At 35.7% G+C, this 21,745-nt stretch overlaps 1 protein-coding gene across 1 annotated transcript in view; it reads left to right on the top strand.

Moving 5' to 3' along the window:
- Map3k15 (mitogen-activated protein kinase kinase kinase 15) overlaps positions 1 to 21,745 on the top strand; it is a 114,946-nt gene that overhangs the window by 64,348 nt on the left and 28,853 nt on the right. The window contains exons 8-14 of the mRNA XM_027927372.3: positions 1,379 to 1,491; positions 1,730 to 1,889; positions 3,403 to 3,553; positions 5,226 to 5,333; positions 14,579 to 14,628; positions 16,330 to 16,425; positions 21,325 to 21,412. Of these exons, the coding sequence (XP_027783173.1) occupies positions 1,379 to 1,491; positions 1,730 to 1,889; positions 3,403 to 3,553; positions 5,226 to 5,333; positions 14,579 to 14,628; positions 16,330 to 16,425; positions 21,325 to 21,412 (766 nt within the window). The remainder of the gene's footprint in view (positions 1 to 1,378; positions 1,492 to 1,729; positions 1,890 to 3,402; positions 3,554 to 5,225; positions 5,334 to 14,578; positions 14,629 to 16,329; positions 16,426 to 21,324; positions 21,413 to 21,745) is intronic.

Below are 21,745 nucleotides of genomic sequence, written 5' to 3'. Positions count from 1 at the left end.
ACAAATAATAATTTCTCCCTTTAAGAAGTATTATTTTATTGATGAATTCTCATGTTACCCCTGGTTTATAAGTCCTTGGTATTAACAGTGCCATTTAAAGATATGTTTGTGTTATTACATCATTGATTGAATAATTTTTTTCCTGATCATAGTAGTCATACTTGCTCATAGGAAAGAAAGAAACTTTTTATGTATAGAAAAGAATAAGATTTGGGCTGGGGATGTGGCTCAAGCGGTAGCGCGCTCGTCTGGCATGCGTGCGGCCCGGGTTCAATCCTCAGCACCACATACAAACAAAGATGTTGTGTCCGCCAAATACTAAAAAAAATAAATATTAAAAATTCTCTCTCTCTCTCCCTCTCTCTCACTGTCTCTCACTCTCTCTTTAAAAAAAAAATTAAAAAAAAGAAAAAGATTTGGACTATTACAAATAAATCTGCTATGAAAGTTTGTGCAAAGAGAAAAGAATGAAGATAGTTGAAATGGAACTTTTTGAAACTGGAAATCCATAGGCAACAAAATGAGATTAAACCCCTATCTCTCACCATGCACAAAACAAAAGTCAAAGTGGATCAAGGACCTAGGAATTAAACCAGAGACACTGCGTCTAATAGAAGAAAAATTAGGCCCTAATCTCCATCATGTGGGATGAGGCCCCAACTTCCTTAATAAGACTCCTATAGTGCAAGAATTAAAACCCAGAATCAATAAATGGGATGGACTCAAACTAAAAAGTTTCTTCTCAGCAAAAGGAACTTAACTTTTTGTATAAAAATAGTATTTCTAGTTTTGTATCTTATTCCTTATTCTAATGTGATAGATCCTTGCCCCTCCTGTCCCTTTTTGTTGTTGCCCTGATAACCATCCAGGATTCTGGCATCATGACTTTATATATGAAAAAACAATTCCATGTCGTGATAAAGAAGACAAACAAATGGCATACAGAAAAATAGCCTATGATTGATACTATTTTGATATCATAAAATATGAATGTACAACTGGAGTCAAACCTTAAAAAGAAGATTTTAATATCAAATTGTGGTCATCTTTTGAGGATAGGATTATAATAGACTTTAAATTTCTTTTGTCTGTTTTAAAGTGACTTCCCTGTTTATATGATCATTATGGCTTTCATTACAAAAACATAAGCCTTTTGAAGAAAAATTTCAAACTCCCTAGTGTAAGTTACAGCACTGCTATTACAACATCTTGAAAAAGTCATTGGAGAGCTGCATGTTCATCAAGGTGAAAGAGAGAACCATGAAATAACAAAGTAATAAATATTTTCATAAGAAGGTAGTTTATATCATTATCTACACATTTTTGTTCTAATAGAATAAGATGATATAATAAGAATTTGGTGCTTCTATAATTGTAGGTATCGCAAGGGGTTTGAACTGCAGTCATCTCTTTATTCGGGAATTAACCTTGCAGTTTTGCTGATTGTTGCTGGACAACAATTTGAAACTTCCATGGAACTAAGGAAAATAGGTAATGCTGTTTATTATTGCAGATGTTGATGCTTCCATTATACAAGTTTAGCATTAAAAATTATGTTCAAATAACTAGCAATATATTTCAAAAGAAACAATCAGTTACTACCTGATAACATACCTGAGACACAGCAGCCAAAGTAAAATGTCCACATGTCCTCTGCTCAAAGGCTTGTGTGATGTGACCGAAACTAGGAAGATTTTTTTCATGACTATTAAAAATTCAAATTCTGAAGGTGTTCGACTGAATAGTTTGTTGGGAAGAAAAGGGAGCTTGGAGAAAATGAACAATTACTGGGATGTTGGCCAGTTCTTCACTGTCAGCATGTTGGCCAATGATGTCGGGAAGGCGGTGCAAGCAGCAGAGAGGCTATTCAAGCTGAAACCTCCAGTCTGGTAAGTCCAGTCTGTGCTTTGTCATCACTCTTCTTAATATCTGATTCACTAGAAGGACTCGCAGAACTCAGAAATGCTGTTATACTCAGTTATGGTTTGCTACCATGAGAGAATACAGATTAAATCAGCAAAGGCGAAAAGCACGTGGAGACCATGTACAAGCTTCCAGTGGAATCATATGGACAGTACTTAATTCTCCCAGCAGCAATAGAGACAGCATGCTTGTAGCATATCCAGCCAGGAAAACTTACTGAGCCTTGATGTACAGGGTTTTTATTGGAGGTGAATCATGTAGGCATTGAATGTTCATGTGATTGATCTTAAGACCTCAGTGTCCAACCCCTCCAGTATTCAAACTCATACAGTGAGTGGCCCAAGGCCTCCACCACGACTCATATTTTTAGCAGAAACTGTGTGACATGGCCCAAGGCTTCAGGGAAACAGGCAGAATACTCCAGAGATTTAGAAGTAATGCCTCAGTATTCAGTCAAAGGCCAGATCTTTTTTTGGAATGAGTAAAATTTGGACAATCGAGGCCTGGTGAGTACCCAAACAAATTGGTTGGAGTCTAGCTGGCTTGCCTTTCTAGGATAGCTCCAGACTTTATCCTCAAAGAGAAAAATAATACTATGATGCTTTCAGCTGAACCATCTCCATTTAGTACTTTGTGAAATATAGTTAATGTCACTGCCTGATCACTATACTTCAAAAAGTTCACTTAGCCTGAAGACAGCAAAGGTATAGGCAGAGTCAAGACTTCATAGCATTAAAATCTACCTGGTCAGAGTCTTAAGTTTTTAAAAAATGAGTTTCAGATTGGTGATTATTAGTGGTAAAGGGGAGGATGGGGATGGGAGGGAAGTAGGCATACCTATTAGAGGACAACATGAGGGATCCTTGTGGTGATGGAAATCTCTATCTTGACCGTTTGGATGGCAACATTCTGGTTGTGATATTGTACTACAGATTTGCAAGATGTTGCCATTGAGGTAAACTGGGTCAAGAATTTATGGGTTCTGTCTGTATTATTTCTTACAACTCCACCTAGATCTAAAATAAAAAGTTTAATTAAAAACAAAAGACAGTGGGTTTGAAAGTTTGCTATTTTGTAATTTTAACTTAAGAACTGCTTGCCTTTTTTTTTTTTTTTTTTAACTTGAGGGGATTTCCAGCAATAGCCAGAAAGCTTGATAGCTGAAAAACTTTGGCTTTTTGTTGTTTAAGAGAGTTATAGCATGCTTTCCAGTCACTATGCCTTGGATGCTATGTACTAAACTTGAGGTTTAGGCCAATGTTGGTAAAAAGCCATGTTTTATGATTTTGTTGGACTTACTTATTTTGCCTATTGTTTGGGCTTCTTATAATTAGTTATATGGTTGCCAAATGATTGTGTATGATGTACTGTGACAGAATATGCATTTAAGTAAATAAAGCTTTGGAGTAGATAGTTTTAAAGGGAGTACACGTGAACTCAGTTCTGATTTATGGGGTTTTGTGATTATTTTTTCCCCAGGTATCTGCGATCATTAGTTCAGAACTTGTTATTAATTCGGCGCTTCAAGAAACCCATTATTGAACATTCACCTAGGCAAGAACGGCTTACCTTCTGGTTAGATATAATTTTTGAAGCAACAAATGAAGTTAGTAATGGACTCAGATTTCCAGTAAGTTATGCTAAATTCAGTTTTCTTCCTGTCTTCCTTTCTTCCTTTCTTTTCCTGATGCTGGGGATGGAACCCAGGGCCTTGCACATGCTAGGCAAGTTCCCTACCACTGAGCTATGTCCCCAGACCTAAATTCACTTTATAAGATAGACAAAAGAAACTTGGGATTATTATTACCTTAATTATTGAATACTCTAAAGGGAAGGAAACAGTAATTTCATATGTTAGAATAACTACCAATCCTATGCAGAATCATCAAGTGATAGATCAACTCCCTGGGGAAAAGTTGGCTATATCCTCTCAAGTAATGGCTCTCAACTTAGAGTAATTATGTCCTCAAGGGACATTGGAAATGTCTGGAGACATTTTTGGTTGTCACAACTGGGGGAAGAGGTTGTTCTACTGGTCACCAGCATGCTAGAGACCAGGGAGGTTGCTACCCATTCTACAATATACAAGACAGCCCCCACAATAAAAAAAAATATATATTATCTAGCCCAAACTATCAATAAGGCCAAAGCGGAGAAATCCTGCTCTTAAAAAATATAGTCCTAACAATAGAAACATGGAATTTAAAACTGTCTCCTATTAAGCTTTGGTTTGCCTCCAGTGCCACTGATTAATATTTAAAACTTTATTGAAATATCAGAATTGCTTTTAGCTTTTGTTTCAATTCTATAGCTATTTATAAAGGTTCATAAGTAAGATATCTAAGTGTCCTGGAAATTGCACTTCAGTAATTATGTTTCATATTTATGCCATGAGATTTTTGTGAACATGTTTTTAAGAATTTCATTAAGTACCTAATAAAAGATGGAGTTGTTGGAAAGGACTGTGATAATTATTTTGTTCCTGTGTAATACATTTTAAAATCTTCTTTTAATTATGAAAATTTCAAATCTGAAAGGTACAAACCCATAATGAAATGGACACTTGTGAAAGCTTTTTTGGGGTTTAGCTGTCTTAAACATATTGCTTTATTTGTTTTGAAGATGTATTCCTACTCCCCCCCAACTCTCTCTTTTTCCCTCTCTTCCCATTTCTCCACCTGCCCCCTTTTCTCTCCCTCCTCCTCCCCCTCCTCCTTCTCCTTTACTCTTTTTTAAAAAATATTTATTTTTTAGTTATAGTTGGACACAATATCTTTATTTTATTTTTATGTGGTGCTGAGGATCGAACCTAGGGCCTCACACGTGCTAGGCGAGCGCTCTACCACTGAGCCACAACCCCAGCCCTCCTTTACTCTCTTAACCAAATAACACCTTACCAATGAAAATGTCACTCACTTTTCATCTCCTCACGTCTTTACAGACTTGGGACCTGCCATCCATTCCTTCTGCTTCTTTATTTCTCTCAAAAGCTGCAACCTCCTCCCTCTTTCTTTTGTCACCTCCTCAGACAGGCCTTTCTTGGCTGCCATGTCTGAAGAAGTGCCCCTCACTCTTCTGCCTTATTCTCTTTAAGACACTACATGACGTTAGGATACATAACCCTATCTGGTTCTCTGTCACCCCATTGAATCACAGCCCAGCTATACTCTTGGCTCCTTAAGCCATGCTTAGCATAGTTGGTCTTTGAAGACTATTTGTTGAGTATAAATCTTCCCACTTCCTCTCTGGGTAGGGTCACCTGTTTTAGATTCACTTGTCTTACAAGAATCTTCTTATCTTAGGTTCTGGTGATAGAGCCAACCAAAGTCTACCAGCCTTCTTATGTTTCTATCAACAATGAAGCTGAGGAGAGAACAGTTTCTTTATGGCATGTATCACCCACAGAAATGGTAAGGGAAAAAGTCACAAGCAGTTCTCTTTCTTCTCTATTATTTAATCAAAGATTCAATTTTCAACTAGGAAGAATTTGTGTGTTACAGTTGGAAAGCATAGTTCACCCATTCTTAACTTCTGAAATATAGAACTGTATGGGAAGGTATAATCACAGATGAAAGAAAAGAAGCAGATTTTCCCCCTTTTATTTTTATTTTTTAATATTTTGTATTAGTTGTAATTGGACACAATACCTTTATTTTATTTTTATGTGGTGCTAAGGATCAAACACAGTTCCCCACACGTGCTAGGCGAGTGCTCTACCGATGAACCACAACCCCAGCCCCTGGATTTTTTCCATTTTTATGTATTGGGTATATGTATATATGGGGGAGCATATGTGGGTTTGTAAATGGACATATATGTGTTTATATGTAATATTTTCAAATATATGACAAGTACAGGTTTTTAAATAGTGAAATCATAAGGAAGTAGATAGGGCATATGCAGAGAAAATCCTTCCATGTTTCTCAGACCTTGTTTCCATTTCTATCCCCATCCCCACCCCCAGTGATTGAGTGGATAACCCTTATCTTTTCTCTAAACTCACTTATATATGTATAATATATATTATACGAGTTTTATTCACAAAGGCATTTTACATTACAGTGTGATCATATAAGCATATACTTATTGCTTTGTAACTTTTAAACTCATGCAAACATCATGGGAAGTTTTTCAGGTAGCACACACAGATCCATCTTGATTCTTTAAGTGTCATATTCCCTGGTTTCATGTCATATTGTATATTTTGTGGTCTAGATCAACCTGTTATTTCACCTCATTCTTACTGATGCATATTTAGGTCCCTGATTTTTAACTCTTCTGATGGTATGCTAGTGTGCGTCTTATGCTCATGGAAGCATTTCAGAAGCAGAGATTTCCTAGAATTGGACTTGCTGGACCCAAGGGTACATGTATTTAAAACTTTGATAGTTGCTATCAAATTATACCATTCTAGTTTGTACTCGTACCAATAGTACACAAGATTACAGAAATGCTGGCTGGGCTTGATGTTTTGTGGTAATGGTGATATTTTCATTTCTTTATCTAAAGTACTTCATCAGTTTGTTCTTTCATAAATTTTGCATTTAATAAAGAAACATAGCACCTTTGACAAACACTTTAGATAGATTTATTTGCTGTGCATGTGTTTCCATGGAGCGTGAAAAGACTTCTGCCATTAACTTGGCAAAGAGGATTATTTTTCTTCCTGGAAGCAAGAGTGTGAATGATAATGTTGTAATCAGGTAAAAATAACCAATATCTTCACAAATAACTTGCAACATTAAACAATAAGCAGAGGCTCGATTCATATTAAAAACTCCTTATCAGATCTATTCATGATATCTCAAGTGAGGGCCAATAACCTTGTCCAATATTTAACATTAGACTAATCTTCTTATCATTGAAAATAGTCAGCAGCCATTAGTGAGGACAAGCTAGCATGATGTGCTTGTGTTTTTATCCTGCACTCTGTACATTAAATATCTGAGTACAAAAGAAGCATATATTTGTTCAACCTATGATAAAGTGCACATATGGCATTCATACAGATAAATCTCATTTGAAGAATGCACACATCTTTTATTTAATTTGCCTCTTCTTTGGGTATTTTTTCTCTTTTTTATAATATACTAGGGATTGAACCCAGAGGTGGTCTACCACTGACCTGCATCCCCAGCCCTTTTTTATTTTTTATAAGGTCTTGAGATAGGGTCTTGCTCACTGAGGTGGGCCTCAAACTTGTGATCCTCCTGCCTCAGTCTTTCCTGAGTCATTGGGATTATAGGCATGCACCAGCAAGCCTGGCTTCTTTGGGTATTTTTTTAAAACCTGTTATTGAAGTTGAGCCTCCCTAATCCAAAAACCTGAAATGCTCCAAAATCTGAAGCTTTTTTAACGTCTATGTTCAGAAAGTCTCAGGTTTGGGAACATTTCACATTTCAGATTTTCAGATCAGGGATGCTCAACCAGTAAAAATCTATGCAAATATTCCAAAATATGAAAAACTGCAAAATCTAAAACACTTCTGGTTTCAAACATTTCAAATAAGAGATATTTGGTCTGTGTAACTTACATACAAACAGTGCATAGATCATAAATGTATAGCTTGATAGAGTTTTTACAAAGTGATCACACCTCAGTAGCCCCTGCTCCTGCTGTCTTTGTGCAGACCTCTAAGTGCCATCTCCATGAAGCACCCTGTTCTCAGTTCAGAAAATCCTACCAACCTTGCTTATTTTCTTTGTATCATTGATACCACTCTCATAAAAGAGAATTTCTAAAATAGGGGTCTGTAATCTCACTCTTTCTTTATATAGATGTAAAATACCAGATATTTAAACAAATAATTCCAGAAAAAAAAAACTGATGCTATTAAAGTAACTCTTTATACTTATAAAGCTGAAATGGTTTTGATTTCATGGAATTCTACCAACTCAGCCCACCTCATTTGAAACCTATAATGGTTGCTGACTCTCAATAGAAATTTTCATTGGTACATATAATATCTCACTGGTTGTAAATGTTTTGCTTTGCATATAGTCTGTAATAAGAAATGGAAAAGAATTATATACATAGCAAATGTTAGTTTTCCTTGACTGATGAAATGTTTTCCATAAGTGCTCCTAGTTGTCTGAGAGAAATATAAATTGCCTTTTTCTCTGAGAGGAATCCTTTGAAACGTTTGCCTTCATTTACAATTTTGAAATTGTATGGATTGTGAAAAGCAAGCAGATTTGCCTAGAGTGAGATGACATTTTCTACATAGTGTTGCATTTTTTCTCCTGGTAGGCTATGTATGGATAATAAAAAGAGAATACCACATACATATATACAACTCCTTGTACCATTGCTTTTAAATTAGATTAAGTTCCTGGTTTATTAGCCAAGAATTCAGAAATTCACTGGAAGCAGGAAGGCAGTAATATGCTAGTAAATGTTGAACAGCCAACTTTCTGGGGATAAAGGCTAATTTTTAGTGTTTATTGATTCCTGTAGTGTAAATACTACCAGGGATCAATTTTAAGCAACCTCAGGCCAACAAAATGGATTTTCCTGTTTAATATTATTTTTTTACACTTGTGATGTATTCATATTGTAGCCTATGGTTTTTCTGAAACTAGAGTTTAGACATTCCATCCAAGGCTTAACCTTGTACAGTTTAAGGGCAAGAAATGGTAATAAAGTAAGAGGATGAAGTTGTTTTTTTTTTTAAAGTGTGCTTTGGAGTTTCTGGGAAGATGGCAGAGTAAAGGAGATGACTTTCCAAGTTGCTCTGTGGCATGAGACCAAGGTAGTAGATGCATAGCTTCTCAACAAGGTGGGCAAAAGAGGGTTATGGGAGCCAACCCACCGTGGGCAAAGGAGGGGGGACTTAGAGGAAGCAGCATTTCAGGTAGTGTGGTGGTGTGTCTTGGTGTGGAGAAATCTAAGATCAAAAACCCTCCCTGAACTTATCTGAACCAAGGGGTGGCAAACTATGCAGGTCCTTGAGAAGGACTCTTGGGTGTTAAATAAGTAAGTACCGGTGGTATCTCAGGGAAAGAGGAGCCAGGAGCCACTTTGGGGCAAGCACGCCCACTGTGACATGAATGGGACTCGGTAGATCAGGAAAAACACACACAGAGAAAGCCATAGTGTCCTGGCAGGTGCCTAACAAGGAACCTAGGCAGTGTCTGGCATAACAGAAGAGAAATTGTCTTGGAGTGGACTGTACCTAGGGGGACTTCAGTTATAAGGGCTAAGGGGTGCCTTTGTGTCTGGTGGCTCATATGCTGGCCTGGAAGTCAGAGTAGGTATGGGGTGAATACACTCAGAAACTACACCTGGGAAAGCTGAACTCCTGGGCAAAAATGAGTACAATCATGGTCACCCTGATCCATGATTGGATTTCTAGGGAAGTAATCAAGAACTAAACCCATGGAAATAATCAAGGTAAAGTCTAGGCTTAGGGGCAGGTCCACCTAGTCTCTCCAAAGAAGGCATCTTTCAACCTAGCCAGGCAAGACCTGAAGGCCAAGTAGGTCCCAGCACCACCTGCTGGATCTCCCCTCACAGAATGCACTGCAGAAACAGTACCTTGGGTGTGCACAGAAGGGTCAAAATGCAAACTGACTGTACAACTTACCCATCCCATCTCATGCTGGTGAGAAGGGAAATTGAGTCTTATATCAAACAGCTTCAGTCTTAGGCCACTATAACTAGTAACTCAGCCACACAATAACAGGAAGGGGTTAACATCCCCCATACCTTGTTCTTTCTATCAGTACTTTACACAAGAATAATTGATAAGAAAGACTATTAAAGATAGATATTGACCATTCCAGTCAAATATTTTGACTACTTCAGTGGAGCCTTCTAGTCTACACCAAGATATTTTTTTTTACATATACATATTCTTAAATTAGTTTTTTTAATTCTTTCAATGTGTGTATGTGTGTGTATTCCCCAAATGATAATGCACCCAATTACATGGAAGAAATACTCCATGACGTTAAATTCCAAATAGACCCCAACATAATAAATAATACCAGGAGATTTCAAAACAACCTTATCACCAATAGATAGGTCATCAAAACAAAAAAATCAACAAAGATATCTCCAACATAAACAACACTGTAAATCAAATAGACCTAACAGACATCTACAGAATATTCCACCCCAAAACAGCTTAAATTTACCTTCTTCTTAGCTGCACTTGGAACTTTTTTATAAAATCCTTTGTATTTTAGGCCATGAAGCAAATCTTAGCAAATACAAAAAAGACTGATATAATCCCATGTATCATATCAGATCATAATGGAATGAAGCTAGAAATCAACAGCAAGCAAAATAATAGAAGCCACATAAATGCATGGAGATTGAAAAATACTCTATTAAGTGAAGAATGGATCAAAGAAGAAATGAGAACAGAAATCAAGAAATTCTTAGAAATGAACAAGAACAAAGACATATCAAAGTCTCTGGGACAGTATGAAAGCAGTTCTAAGGAAAATTTATAGCACTGAGTATCTACATTAAAAAATTAAATCCCAAATAAATAAGATAATGTTCCACCTTAAGGCCTTAGAAAAAGAAGAACAAACTAACCCCCAAACCAGTAGAAGACAGGAAATAATTAAGATTTGAGCTGAAATCAATGAAATTGAAAATAAGAAAATGATATACAAGATCAATGTAGCAAAGAGTTGGTTCTTGGAAAAGATAAATAAAATTGACACAATCATAGCCAAACTAACCAAAAGAAAGAATGAGAAGAAGCGAATCAACAAGATTAGGGATGAAAAAGGAGATATCCCACATACCCCTCTGAAATCCTGAGGATTATCAGATCCTATTTTGAAAATTTATACTCCAATAGACTGGAGAGTCTGGAAGACATGGACAAATTTCTTGACACACATGACCTGCCCAAATTGAACAGGAAGGTATAGAAATCCAATATAAAGAAATGAAACAGACCAATATAAAGTAATGAAATAGAAACAGCAATTAAAATCTTTCCAAAAAGGAAAAGCCCTGGACCTGATGGCTTCTCAGCTGAGTTCTACTAGACCTTTGTGAAAGATTGGTGTCAGTTCTTCTGTAAATTATACCATGAAGTTGAAGGAGAGGGAACACTCCCAAATACTTTTATGAAGCTAATATAACTATACCAAAACCAGGCAAAGACATTTCAAGGAAAGAAAACTATAGACCGATACCCTGATGAACATAGATGCAAAAATCCTAAATAAAATATTAGCAAACCACATTCAAAAACACATCAAGAAGATAATATACCATGATCAAGTGGGTTTCATTCCAGAGTTGCAAGTTTGGTTCAACATATGCAAATCAATAAGTGTGACTCATCACTTAAAACAGAATTAAGAACAAAAAGCACATGATCATCTCAGTAGATACAGAAAAGACCTCTGATAAAATCCAACACCCATTCATGTTAAAAAATGTTGGAGAAGCTAGGGATCAAAGGAACTTACTTCAACATCATAAGGGCTACTTATGACAAACCCAAAGCCAACATCAAACTAAATGGAGAAAAACTAAAAGCATTTCCAGTAAATCCAGGAACAAGCTAAGGCTGTCCACTTTCACCACTCCTATTCAATATAGTCCTTGAAACATTAGACAGAGCAATCAGGCAAGAAAAGGAAATCAAAGGTATACAAAGAAGAAAAGAAGAAGTCAAAGTATCTCTGTTTTCCAATGATATGATCCTCTATCTAGAAGATCTAAAAAAACTCCACCAGAAGACTTTTAGAGTTTATACATAAATTTAACAAAGTAGCAGGGTACAAGATCAACACCCATTAATCAATTGCTTTTCTATACTCCAACAGTGATTCAGTCAAAGAAGAAATCAGAAAAACCGTACCACTCACAATAACCTTAAAATAAAATACTTGGGAATTAATCTAACCAATGAGCTAAAAGAGCTCTACAGTGAAAAATCATAGAACACCAAAGAAATAAATTAAAGAAGACCTTAGAAAATGGAAAGATATCTCATGTTCTTGGATAGGCAGAATTAATATTGTCAAAATGGCCATAATACCAAAAGCAATATACAGATTCAATGCAATCCCCATCAAAATACCAATGACATTCTTCACAGAATTAGAAAAAAATCTTAAATTCATTTGGAATAAAAAGAGATCAAGAATAGCCAAAGTAATACTAAGCAGGAAAAGTGAAGCAGGACTTCACTTCACAATATATGATCTGAAATCATACTACAGAGTATGTAATAACAAAAACATCATGGTATTGGCACCAAAATAGAAATGAAGACCAATGGAATAAAATAGAAGACACAGAGACAAACCCATAAACCTATAGCCATTTGATATTTGACAAGGATGTCAAAAATATGTCTTGGAGAAAAGACTGCCTTTTTACAAATGGTGCTGGGAAAACTGGATAGCTATATGTAGAAAAATGAAATCAGACCCCTATCTTTCACCCTGCACAAAACTCAAATCAAAATGGAATTAGGCCAGAAACCTTAAAACTGCTAGAAGAAAACATAGGGTCAACACTCCATCCTATAGGTGCTGGTGCAGACTTCCTTAACAAGACCCCTCAAAGCACAAGAAAAAAAACCAACAATCAATAAGTGGGATGCCATTAAACTAAAAGTTTCTGCATAGCTAAGGAAATGATTAAAAGCATGGAGAGAGAGCCTAGAGAATGGAGAAAGTCTGGCCAGCTACTCCTCCAAAAGGAGATTAATATCCAGAATATGCGAAGAACTCAAAAACCTTAACACGCCCCTCGCAAATAACCCAATCAATAAATGGACAAAGGAACTGAACAGGAACTTCTCAATAGAAGATACACAAAAGGCCAATAAATACATGAAAAAAAATATTCAACATCTCTAGTAATCAGGAAACTCAAATCAAAACTACACTGATTTCTTCTTACTCCAGTCAGAATGGCAGTGATCAAGAATACAAACAACAATATATGCTGGTGAGATTGTGGGGAGAAAAAACACTTGTACATTGTTGGTGGGACTACAGACTAGTATAACCACTCTGGAAAGCAGTTTGGAGATTTCTCAAAAAACTAGGGATGGAACCACCATATGACCCAACTATCCCACTCCTGGGTATTTTCCCCAAAGATCTAAAATTGGCATGCTATAGTGACACAGCCACATCATTGTTTATAGCAGCACAATTCACAATAGCGAATGCATAGTCAGATGTCTGTCAATAGATGAATAGATTATGAAATTGCAATCACACACACACACACACACACACAATGGAGTTCTACTTGGCCACTAAAAAGAACAAAATTATCACATTTACCCATAAATGGATAGAAAGGGAGAATATCATAGTAAGTGAAATTAGCCAAACTCAGAAACTCAAAAGGTTTTCTCAAATGTGGAAGCTAGAGCGAAATAAAGGAAAGGTGGAAGGAAGGATAAAGTTACAGAAGGAACCAATAAAATACAAATTAATAGATGAGGGAAAAGAAGTCTAGCATACAGACTAGAGGAAGGAGAGGGGGAGGGGCAGGACGGGAGGGAAAAGGGAGAAGGAAAAGTGGGGGTCATGAACAGAAATTGATTTCTATGCATGAATGAGTTGTTGGGATGAACCCAGCTACTATGTATGACCATAAAGCTCTAATAAAAATAAATAAATAGATAATAAAGTGCACTTTGGAGGTGAGCATGGGTGGTGCATGTCAGCGACTTGGGAAATTGAGGATTGCAAGTTCAAGCCCAGCCTCAGCAATTAAGCAAGGTCCTAAGCAATTTTAGCAAAACCCTGTCTCAAAATAAAAAGTAAAAACAAAGACTGGGGATGTTGCTCAGTGGTTAAACACCCCTGGGTTCAATCCCTGGTACCTACCTCCCAAGAAAGTACATTTTGGTACAGTTTTTCTATTAGTCATGATAGGCCAGATGCTAAAACAAATAGCTCCTAAACCTCAACATCTTGATAAAAGTTTGTCTATGCCTCATGTCATATCTGGGTTGGCAGGGTCCCCATTCCATCTTGAAGTGGCTGGGGAAAGAGAAAGTAGAGGATTTTTGTGGAGGATTTTATGCATCACACCTACAAGTAGTACTCTTACTCCTGCTCACATCTCATTCATCAGAACTCTGCCACATGGCCCCATGTACCTGCAAGGGAGGATGGGAAATGTTGTTTAGCTGTGTGCCCAGGGAGAAAAGGAAATGAAGATTAATGAACACTGAACAATATTTACCATAGTCTTCTCCAAACGTTTTTGCAAGACACTCAACTTAGATGGATGATTCCCAAACCTGTTTTAGAGTTTGCCTGCTATGTTAATAGAATATGAAAGACCATTTATTATGTACTTATTGTATGCTTATTATTTATATCTCAAATTATTTATTTCAAGTTTATATTTCACTAAACTGGATTAGAGATACAGATAGATTTTTTTTTTCACAGCTCTCAAAAGTTTATTTCCCATTTACACAACTATGCAAAGTTGGAGCTGAGTTGGTTCCAAGCACAGATAGATTTTTATAATACATTAGAAAATATTTCAGGTGTTCCAAGTTATGCAAAGTATATTGCTCTAAACCCTAACCATTATTGAAAATAAAATAGTAGAAATGATTGACTATAGTATGAAACCAAAACTGATCTTTTAATTTGGAAAAAACCAACCTATGGACTTCTGTCTTTGATACTTGCAGAAACAAATCCACGAATGGAATTTTGCAGCCTCTTCAATTAAAGGAATAAGGTAAGAACATAAAAGAAAATGTAACTATTATTTTAATACATGTAATAGTGAATGTTTGATGCACTTTAAGGTTACCACTTATTCATGAGTTGTGATGTTCTTATTTTTAACTGAACCCAAAATATTTTCTATTTTGTTGCCCTGCCTGAGGTCCATAATGTGCTGCTAGTAAAAGTCTCTTGGATTATTAGAGTGGCTTTTCTCACATCCAGCAGAAGAAACTCTTGTCTCAAATAAGTTATATTCAAGTACTCAGGATCAATCCAGGAGTTATTTGCTAATAGCACTTGGGTGGGATCTCCTGGACAGAGCAATGAAACTAGGGATATTGTTATTAGGGAGGGAGTGAGGCAGTGTACTCCAGGGAGAAGTATGGCTCTTGCTTTTTTATTCAGGAATGGTGACAATTTGTGTTTTTTTTCCAAGCAGCAATAACACACTTCTGCTGCATTTATCACCCTGCCAGCACTTTCAAGGGTGGGAATAGTTCTGAAGTAGATGTGAGTTCTAGTCCCTTTGTTGTGTGATGTTGGGAAATCACCCAACCTCTTTAGGTTCCATTTTCTTCACTATTTTTACCAAATCCAAGAACTTGGACTAGAACTTTTTGTCCTCTCTTTGATTCTATGACTACCTCAGGCCACTAAATAAGTCTCCAGTTATCTCTGGTCACATTATAATTCTGTCCTGAGCACATTAGGGCTTCAACTGGAATAATGATTACATCACTTTTAAGGGAGGGAAATAATTTAAATACACAGTAGTACATTTGGATAATATTACCCAGAAAACCCAGTGTAACCCAAATATGTTAAAGATTTTCAAAAATATATTACTTAGTAATGAAGCTGTAGAAGAATATGTAGGTGAGGACCTTCTGTTTATACCTTTTTTTTAGTCACTCTAGACTGATGCTGTTCCAACACATTATTTGTCATGTCATCTATATCATGAAAAATGGTCTAAGTTTTGTACTCAGTAGGAATTGACTTAGAAGGGACCAGATGAAGTGGCTTTATTTGAAAAGCTAATTGTGGAAGAGAATCTAGCCTGATTCTTCATAGTGCCACCTGGCAGGGTGAGAGCCATTTTGGAGGCTTTGGCCCAATGTGGGTAATGAACTTTCTAACAGTGAGATCTGTCAGCAGATGGAGTGTAGTGACATTCTGTTGCTGGATATGTTCAGGCAAGCTGAATATTACGTTTGAGGTGCTGTGGAGTTGGATCCACACTTGGTTGGAAATGAACCAGAGAATATTTAAAGACCTTTCTTGAGCTAAGATGAAATGTTTATTTCTGTTAACCTTGTGTGACCACTAATACTGTGTCCTGATATTTTCCAAGTTTAGAAATTCCTTTGATACTACCGTAAATGACTTTATAAATACCTTGCCTGTCTTTGTGTGTGTGATTCTAAACTCCTAGAGGACAAGGGATGATGGTTTTTACCCTTTTCTGCTCTGCTTAGCACTGAGTATAGAAGAAATTCTTGATACACATAACTCAAACACAAACAAGATAAAGTTCTCTGGTATTTAAATTTCATAGAGAAATAAAAGGCAAAATGTGGGGTTTGTGTTAAAAGATTAATGAATCAGGAATTTGTGAAGTGAAAGAAAATCTGTTACTAGATTTTCTCAAAAGTTTAAAATTGGTGTCACAACTTACATACAAGCATTCTTATGTTTTGCAATTTTACAGCCTATCTAAGTTTGATGAACGGTGTTGTTTTCTTTATGTCCATGATAACTCTGATGACTTTCAAATCTACTTTTCCACTGAAGACCAGTGTAGTAGGTGAGTTATAGCTGACTCAGCTATTTGCAATCTATTGATGGTAAATAATTGTTGAAGGGCCTTTGCTGTGAAGATGTTTGTTTGCTCTATTGTCTTCTTGAAATTTTAATTTACAGAAAATGATCATACTGCTTTGAGATGTAATATACATACCTCACAACCATTTAAAGTGTACAACTCAATTTTTAGTATATTTATAATTTGACAACCACCATCACAATGTAATTTTAGAATTTTTCATCACCCCCCAAAGAAGCCCAGTATGCATTAGCAATCACTCCCCATTTTCTCCCCAACCTCACCCACATAACCCTAGCCCTATGCAACCTTTCTTTCTAACTCTGTGAATTTGCCTGTTTTGGACATTTCATATACATTGAGTCATATAATGTATGGTCTTTGGTGACTGACTTCTTCCATTTAGCATAGTGTTTCCAAGGTTCATTGATATTGTAGCATATATCATTACTTTGTTGTTTGTGTCTGAATAATATTTCATTGTATGAATATGCCACATTTTATTTATCTGTTCATCAGTTGATAGGCATTTGGTTTGCTTCCACTTTGGGGCTATTATGAATTTTGCTTCTATGAACATTTATGTTCAAGTTTTTGTGTGGACATATCAAAATGTTGGATCTTATGGGAATTTTGTGTTTAACCTTTTGAGGAACTGCCAGACTGTTCCCTGTTTACATTCTCATCAGTAGTGTATGATGGTTCCAATTCCTCCACATCCTTGCCAATGCTTGTTATTGTCTGTGCTTTTGATTATAGCCATTCTGGTGGGTGTGACGTAGAATCTCATTGTGGTTTTAATTTGCATTTCTCTAATGACTAGTGATATGAGGATATTTTCTTGTGCTTTTGGACCATTTACATATCTTCTTTGAAGAAATAGCTATTCAAATCATTTGCCCAATTTTTAAAGCTCACTGTTTTTCTTTTTTTTTAGTTGAAACCAGGGGCAGTTTACCACTGAGCTACATCCCTGGCCCTTTTTATTTTTTATTTTGAGACAGGGTCTCGCTAAGTTGCTTAGGGTCTCACAAAGTTGCTCAGGCTGGCCTTGAACTTGCAATCCTCCTACCTCAGACTCCCAAGTTGCTGGGATTACAGGTGTGTGCCACTGCGTCTGGCAAAGTTCACGTCTTTTACTTATATGTATGTTTTGCCCAGAATTCCCCAGTGTAACCCTTTACTACATTTATTTTACATTTTCTCTATATGCATATGGTGGTTTTTACTGAACTGGTCAGGAGCAAGTTGTAGACATAATGCTGCATTACCTCTAAATACTTCAGCATATTTCCTAAAAAAAAAAAAAAAAGGAATGTTTACTTATGTAATTATAGTAGTTACCTAATCATACTGTATAAGATTGATATGGTACTATAATCTAGAAGCCATTTTCAAGTTTTATTTATTGTCTCCCTAAAACCTTTTATGGTAAAATAAGACTTTTTCCTGGCCCACAGTCTAATCCACAATCATATAACATTTACTTGCTGTGTCTGTATACTCTCCTTTCATCTGAAAGAGATTATCATTAGTCTTTGTCTTTCTTAATACTTTCAAAGAGTGCAGGTAATAAGTTTGCAGTCCTTTGATTTGAATTTGTTTGCTGTTTGCTTATCAGTATATTCATGTTATGTATTTGGGGCAGGAATACCACAAAAGTAATGCTGTGTCTTTCCCAGTGCCTCATATCAGGGGATACACAATATCTTTGTGTCATTTCTGGTGATATTAATTCGGGTCAACAAGTAAAAGTGATGTTTGCCGTGTTTCTCCAAATTTTGTCTATTTTTAATTGGGTATTTGTCTCTAAATTATTGAATTTTAAGAGTTTTTTTTTTATATATATACAATCCATACAAGTCCCTTTTTAGGTGTGGTTTGCAAATACTTAATTCCATTCTGTGGATTGTCTTGTTGAAAAACTTGCAGCACAAAAGTTTTTAATTTTGAAGTTCATTTTATCATTTTTTCTTTTGTCAGTTGTACTTTTAGTTCATATTTAGGAAGGCTTTGCCTAACACAAGGTGTTCTATGATTTTTGTATTTTCTTCCAAGAGTTTTATAGTTTTAGCTGTTACATTTAGAGATAATCCATTTTAATATAGTGTGAGGTAGGGGACCCAGCTTCATTCTTTTGCATGTGGATATGTGATTCTCCAAGTACTATTGGTTGAACGTACTATTTGTCCTCCATTAAGTGGTTTTGGCACTCTTAGAAAATCAGTTGGCTGTAAATGTTTAATTCTATTCCACTAATCTATGTATCATTCCTTTGGCAAGTACCACACTTTCTTGATTAGGGTATTTTTGTAGGAAGCTGTAAAATCAGGAAAAATGAGTCCTTCAACTTTATTCTTATTTTTTAAGATTGTTTTGTTATCCTTTTATTAGAAAATTTACCTTTATAACTGTCATTCAGTACTCAGTGCCTTTTTTGTTTTACTTTTTTTTTTAGATCACACATCTTGATTGATTGATTTTGGATTATTTTTTCTCCCTTATTCCCATTTACTTACATTTTTTTCCATATTTTTGTTGGTTCAGTATAATTACATATAAGGGTGGATTCCTTGTTACGTATTCATATATGCACATGATGTAACAATATAATTTGGTCAGTATCATTCCCCAGTATTTCTCCTTTCCGTTCCTTCTTCCTTTCCCTGGTTTGTCATTTTAATAATTTTTAATTGGGGTATAATATACAGTAAGTAAAGTGTATAAAGTGCACTTAAGTATACAGTTAAATTTTTACATATATCTACACCCATGTATCCATCTCCCATATCAGTGCCCCAAAAGGTGCCTTGTGCCCCTTTCTAGCCATTAAACCCCCTTCAATGATAAGTATTTTTTATTTCTATCATCAGTTAGTTTTGCCCATTCATGACCTTCAAATAAATAAAATTATTCATACTCTTTTTATTTCTCCCTTCTTTCCCTTAAGATAATAGCCATGAGATTCAGCCATGATGTATGTATCTGTTCATTCTTTTTATTTCTCATGGTGTTCCATTATGTGAATGTACAACCATTTATTTGTTCTCCTATTGATGAACATTTGGATTATTTCTAGTTGTGGTTATTATGAATAAAACTTGAATGAATATTCTTACACATGCCTTTTGGTGAAAATATACATTAAATTCTGTTGGGCATATACCTAGGAGTGGATTACTTGGTTTATGTTAGCTTTATATTTAGCTTTGATTAATTCGTTTTCCAAAATGGTCTCGTGAATTTATACTCCCCAAAGTAAGGTATGAGAGTTGCTTAACAACAATTAACAATAAATATAATTCTGAGAATTTTAGTTACTATGGTGAGTACATAGCATGTGTCTCCTAAGAAGCCTGACTTTGGGTTTCCCCGTATTCAAATATTAGAAGAAAAGGTGGCATGGATTAGTTATAAAAATGAATGTTTTATGGTCTTGCAGAAATTCTCCTGAAGCATGTACTGTTCCTCCTTACCATCTTTTTAAAAAAATATCTTTATTTTATTTATTTATTTTTATGTAGTGCTGAGGATCGAACCCAGGACCTCACACTTGCTAGGCAAGTGCTGTACCACTGAGCCACAGCCCCAGCCCCTCCTTACCATCTTATGAAAGAATTCTGAATAAAAATGTTCTACTGGATCAAGATCACTTTTATGCAAATAAACAATTACACAAGTCTAAGTGGCTGATATGGTTCTACAGCATTTGTGAGAAAGACATGGGTAATAGTTGACCTTAGGCTTAATCTTTTTGTCAGTGAATGATATGGCATTTTCTTCCCTTGTTCAAGATCTTATATCTTACTGAGAATTGGCCTGTCTACAATTTGGAAGGAGTTGATTTTGCTGTCCTTAGCACTGATTAAGTCACCTCTGCAATACTAATTGTAGAACCAAATTTTAAAGAGTAATACAGGGACATATTTAAAGAATGTCCAGTTAGTGGAGAAACTCCCAAATGAGTCATAGGGGAAACCATAAGAGAATAAGAAGGAAAGTCTTATAGGGATAAGAAAAGAAGTAATGTAGAAAAGAACTCTTTTTAAATGTATTTCTAATTTTATTTTTAACTGATACATAAAAATATATTTATTTGTGGGCTACCATGTGATGTTTTGATAATGTATGCATTTTATAATGTTCAAATCAGAGTAAATGAATATATATCCTCAAACAATTATCATTTATTTATGGTAAAAACATTCCAAATCCTTTCTTCTAGCTTTAAAGAAAATAAAGGGCTTCATTATTATCTATAGACATCCTACTGTACAGTAGAACACTAGAACTTCTTTCTCCTATCTAACTGTAACTTAGTACCCATAATTAGCTTTCCCTATCCCTCCCTCCCTGCTGCTCTCCCTATCCTCTGGTAATTATCACTCTACCCTCAACTGACATCAATTTGTCAGAAACATCTGCACTATTCACAATAACCAAGAAATGGAAATAACCTAAGTGTCCATACGCTGATAAGTGGCTAAAGATATGTCTTACATATACCTAAAGGGGGTTAACTCTAATCTGTGGAGGGTACCCACATAAAAGTAGTCTTCAGGTCAATAAAAGGGGAACATTTCTTGAGTTCTCAGATTGAGCTGCCTTTGGGAGATAATGGGTTCTCTGTTGCTAGATAATGGCTACTCTGATGCTCAAGCATCAGTTGACCAACCAGTTGGTAGAAGTACTGTATAGAGAGCATTCAAGAATCACATGGGATAACCTATAGAGTACCATGTCAAATCAAGGAGTAGATTGATTGTTCCATGACTTATTATATAAGTTTGTTTTATATTTAAGTACAGCTTAATATAATGAGACTAAGTTAAACAATAGCAGTCCTAACTGGCAGCATCTTTGTGACATTTGCTGTTCTAGGTTTTGCTTTTTGGTGAAAGAGATGCTAACCAATGCATCAGGCAGTACAGTGGAGCTGGAAGGAGAGGCTGATGGAGACACCTTAGAGGTGAGTCACAGAAGGCCTAGAACTTGGGAAAAGTTCTTTACTATGTCTTTGATGCTTAAAAAAAAAAGTCACAATTTTTAATGTAAAAATCCTTTATTGAGTGTATTTAAAAATACTTCTGAACCAGCCAGCCATCATTATCCATGATTCTAAGAGATTGTTTAATGTGTCTCTGTAGAAAAATCTCATTACATTGGGATCCTCTCAGTCAGAATGCTTAAGAAAATTTGGTTATGAAATAAACCAAAATTTCCTTTTATGCACAATCTATAAAAAGGTTTTTTTCTAAGTAAGTTAATAATATTTATGAGATTCCAGGAGAAAAAGTTAGGC

Source organism: Marmota flaviventris, chromosome X, assembly GCF_047511675.1.
Source record: "Marmota flaviventris isolate mMarFla1 chromosome X, mMarFla1.hap1, whole genome shotgun sequence".
In the NCBI taxonomy this organism is placed as follows: Eukaryota; Metazoa; Chordata; class Mammalia; order Rodentia; family Sciuridae; genus Marmota; species Marmota flaviventris.
Note: the sequence above shows the minus strand (reverse complement) of the source record. Positions and strands in the feature narration are given on the sequence as shown.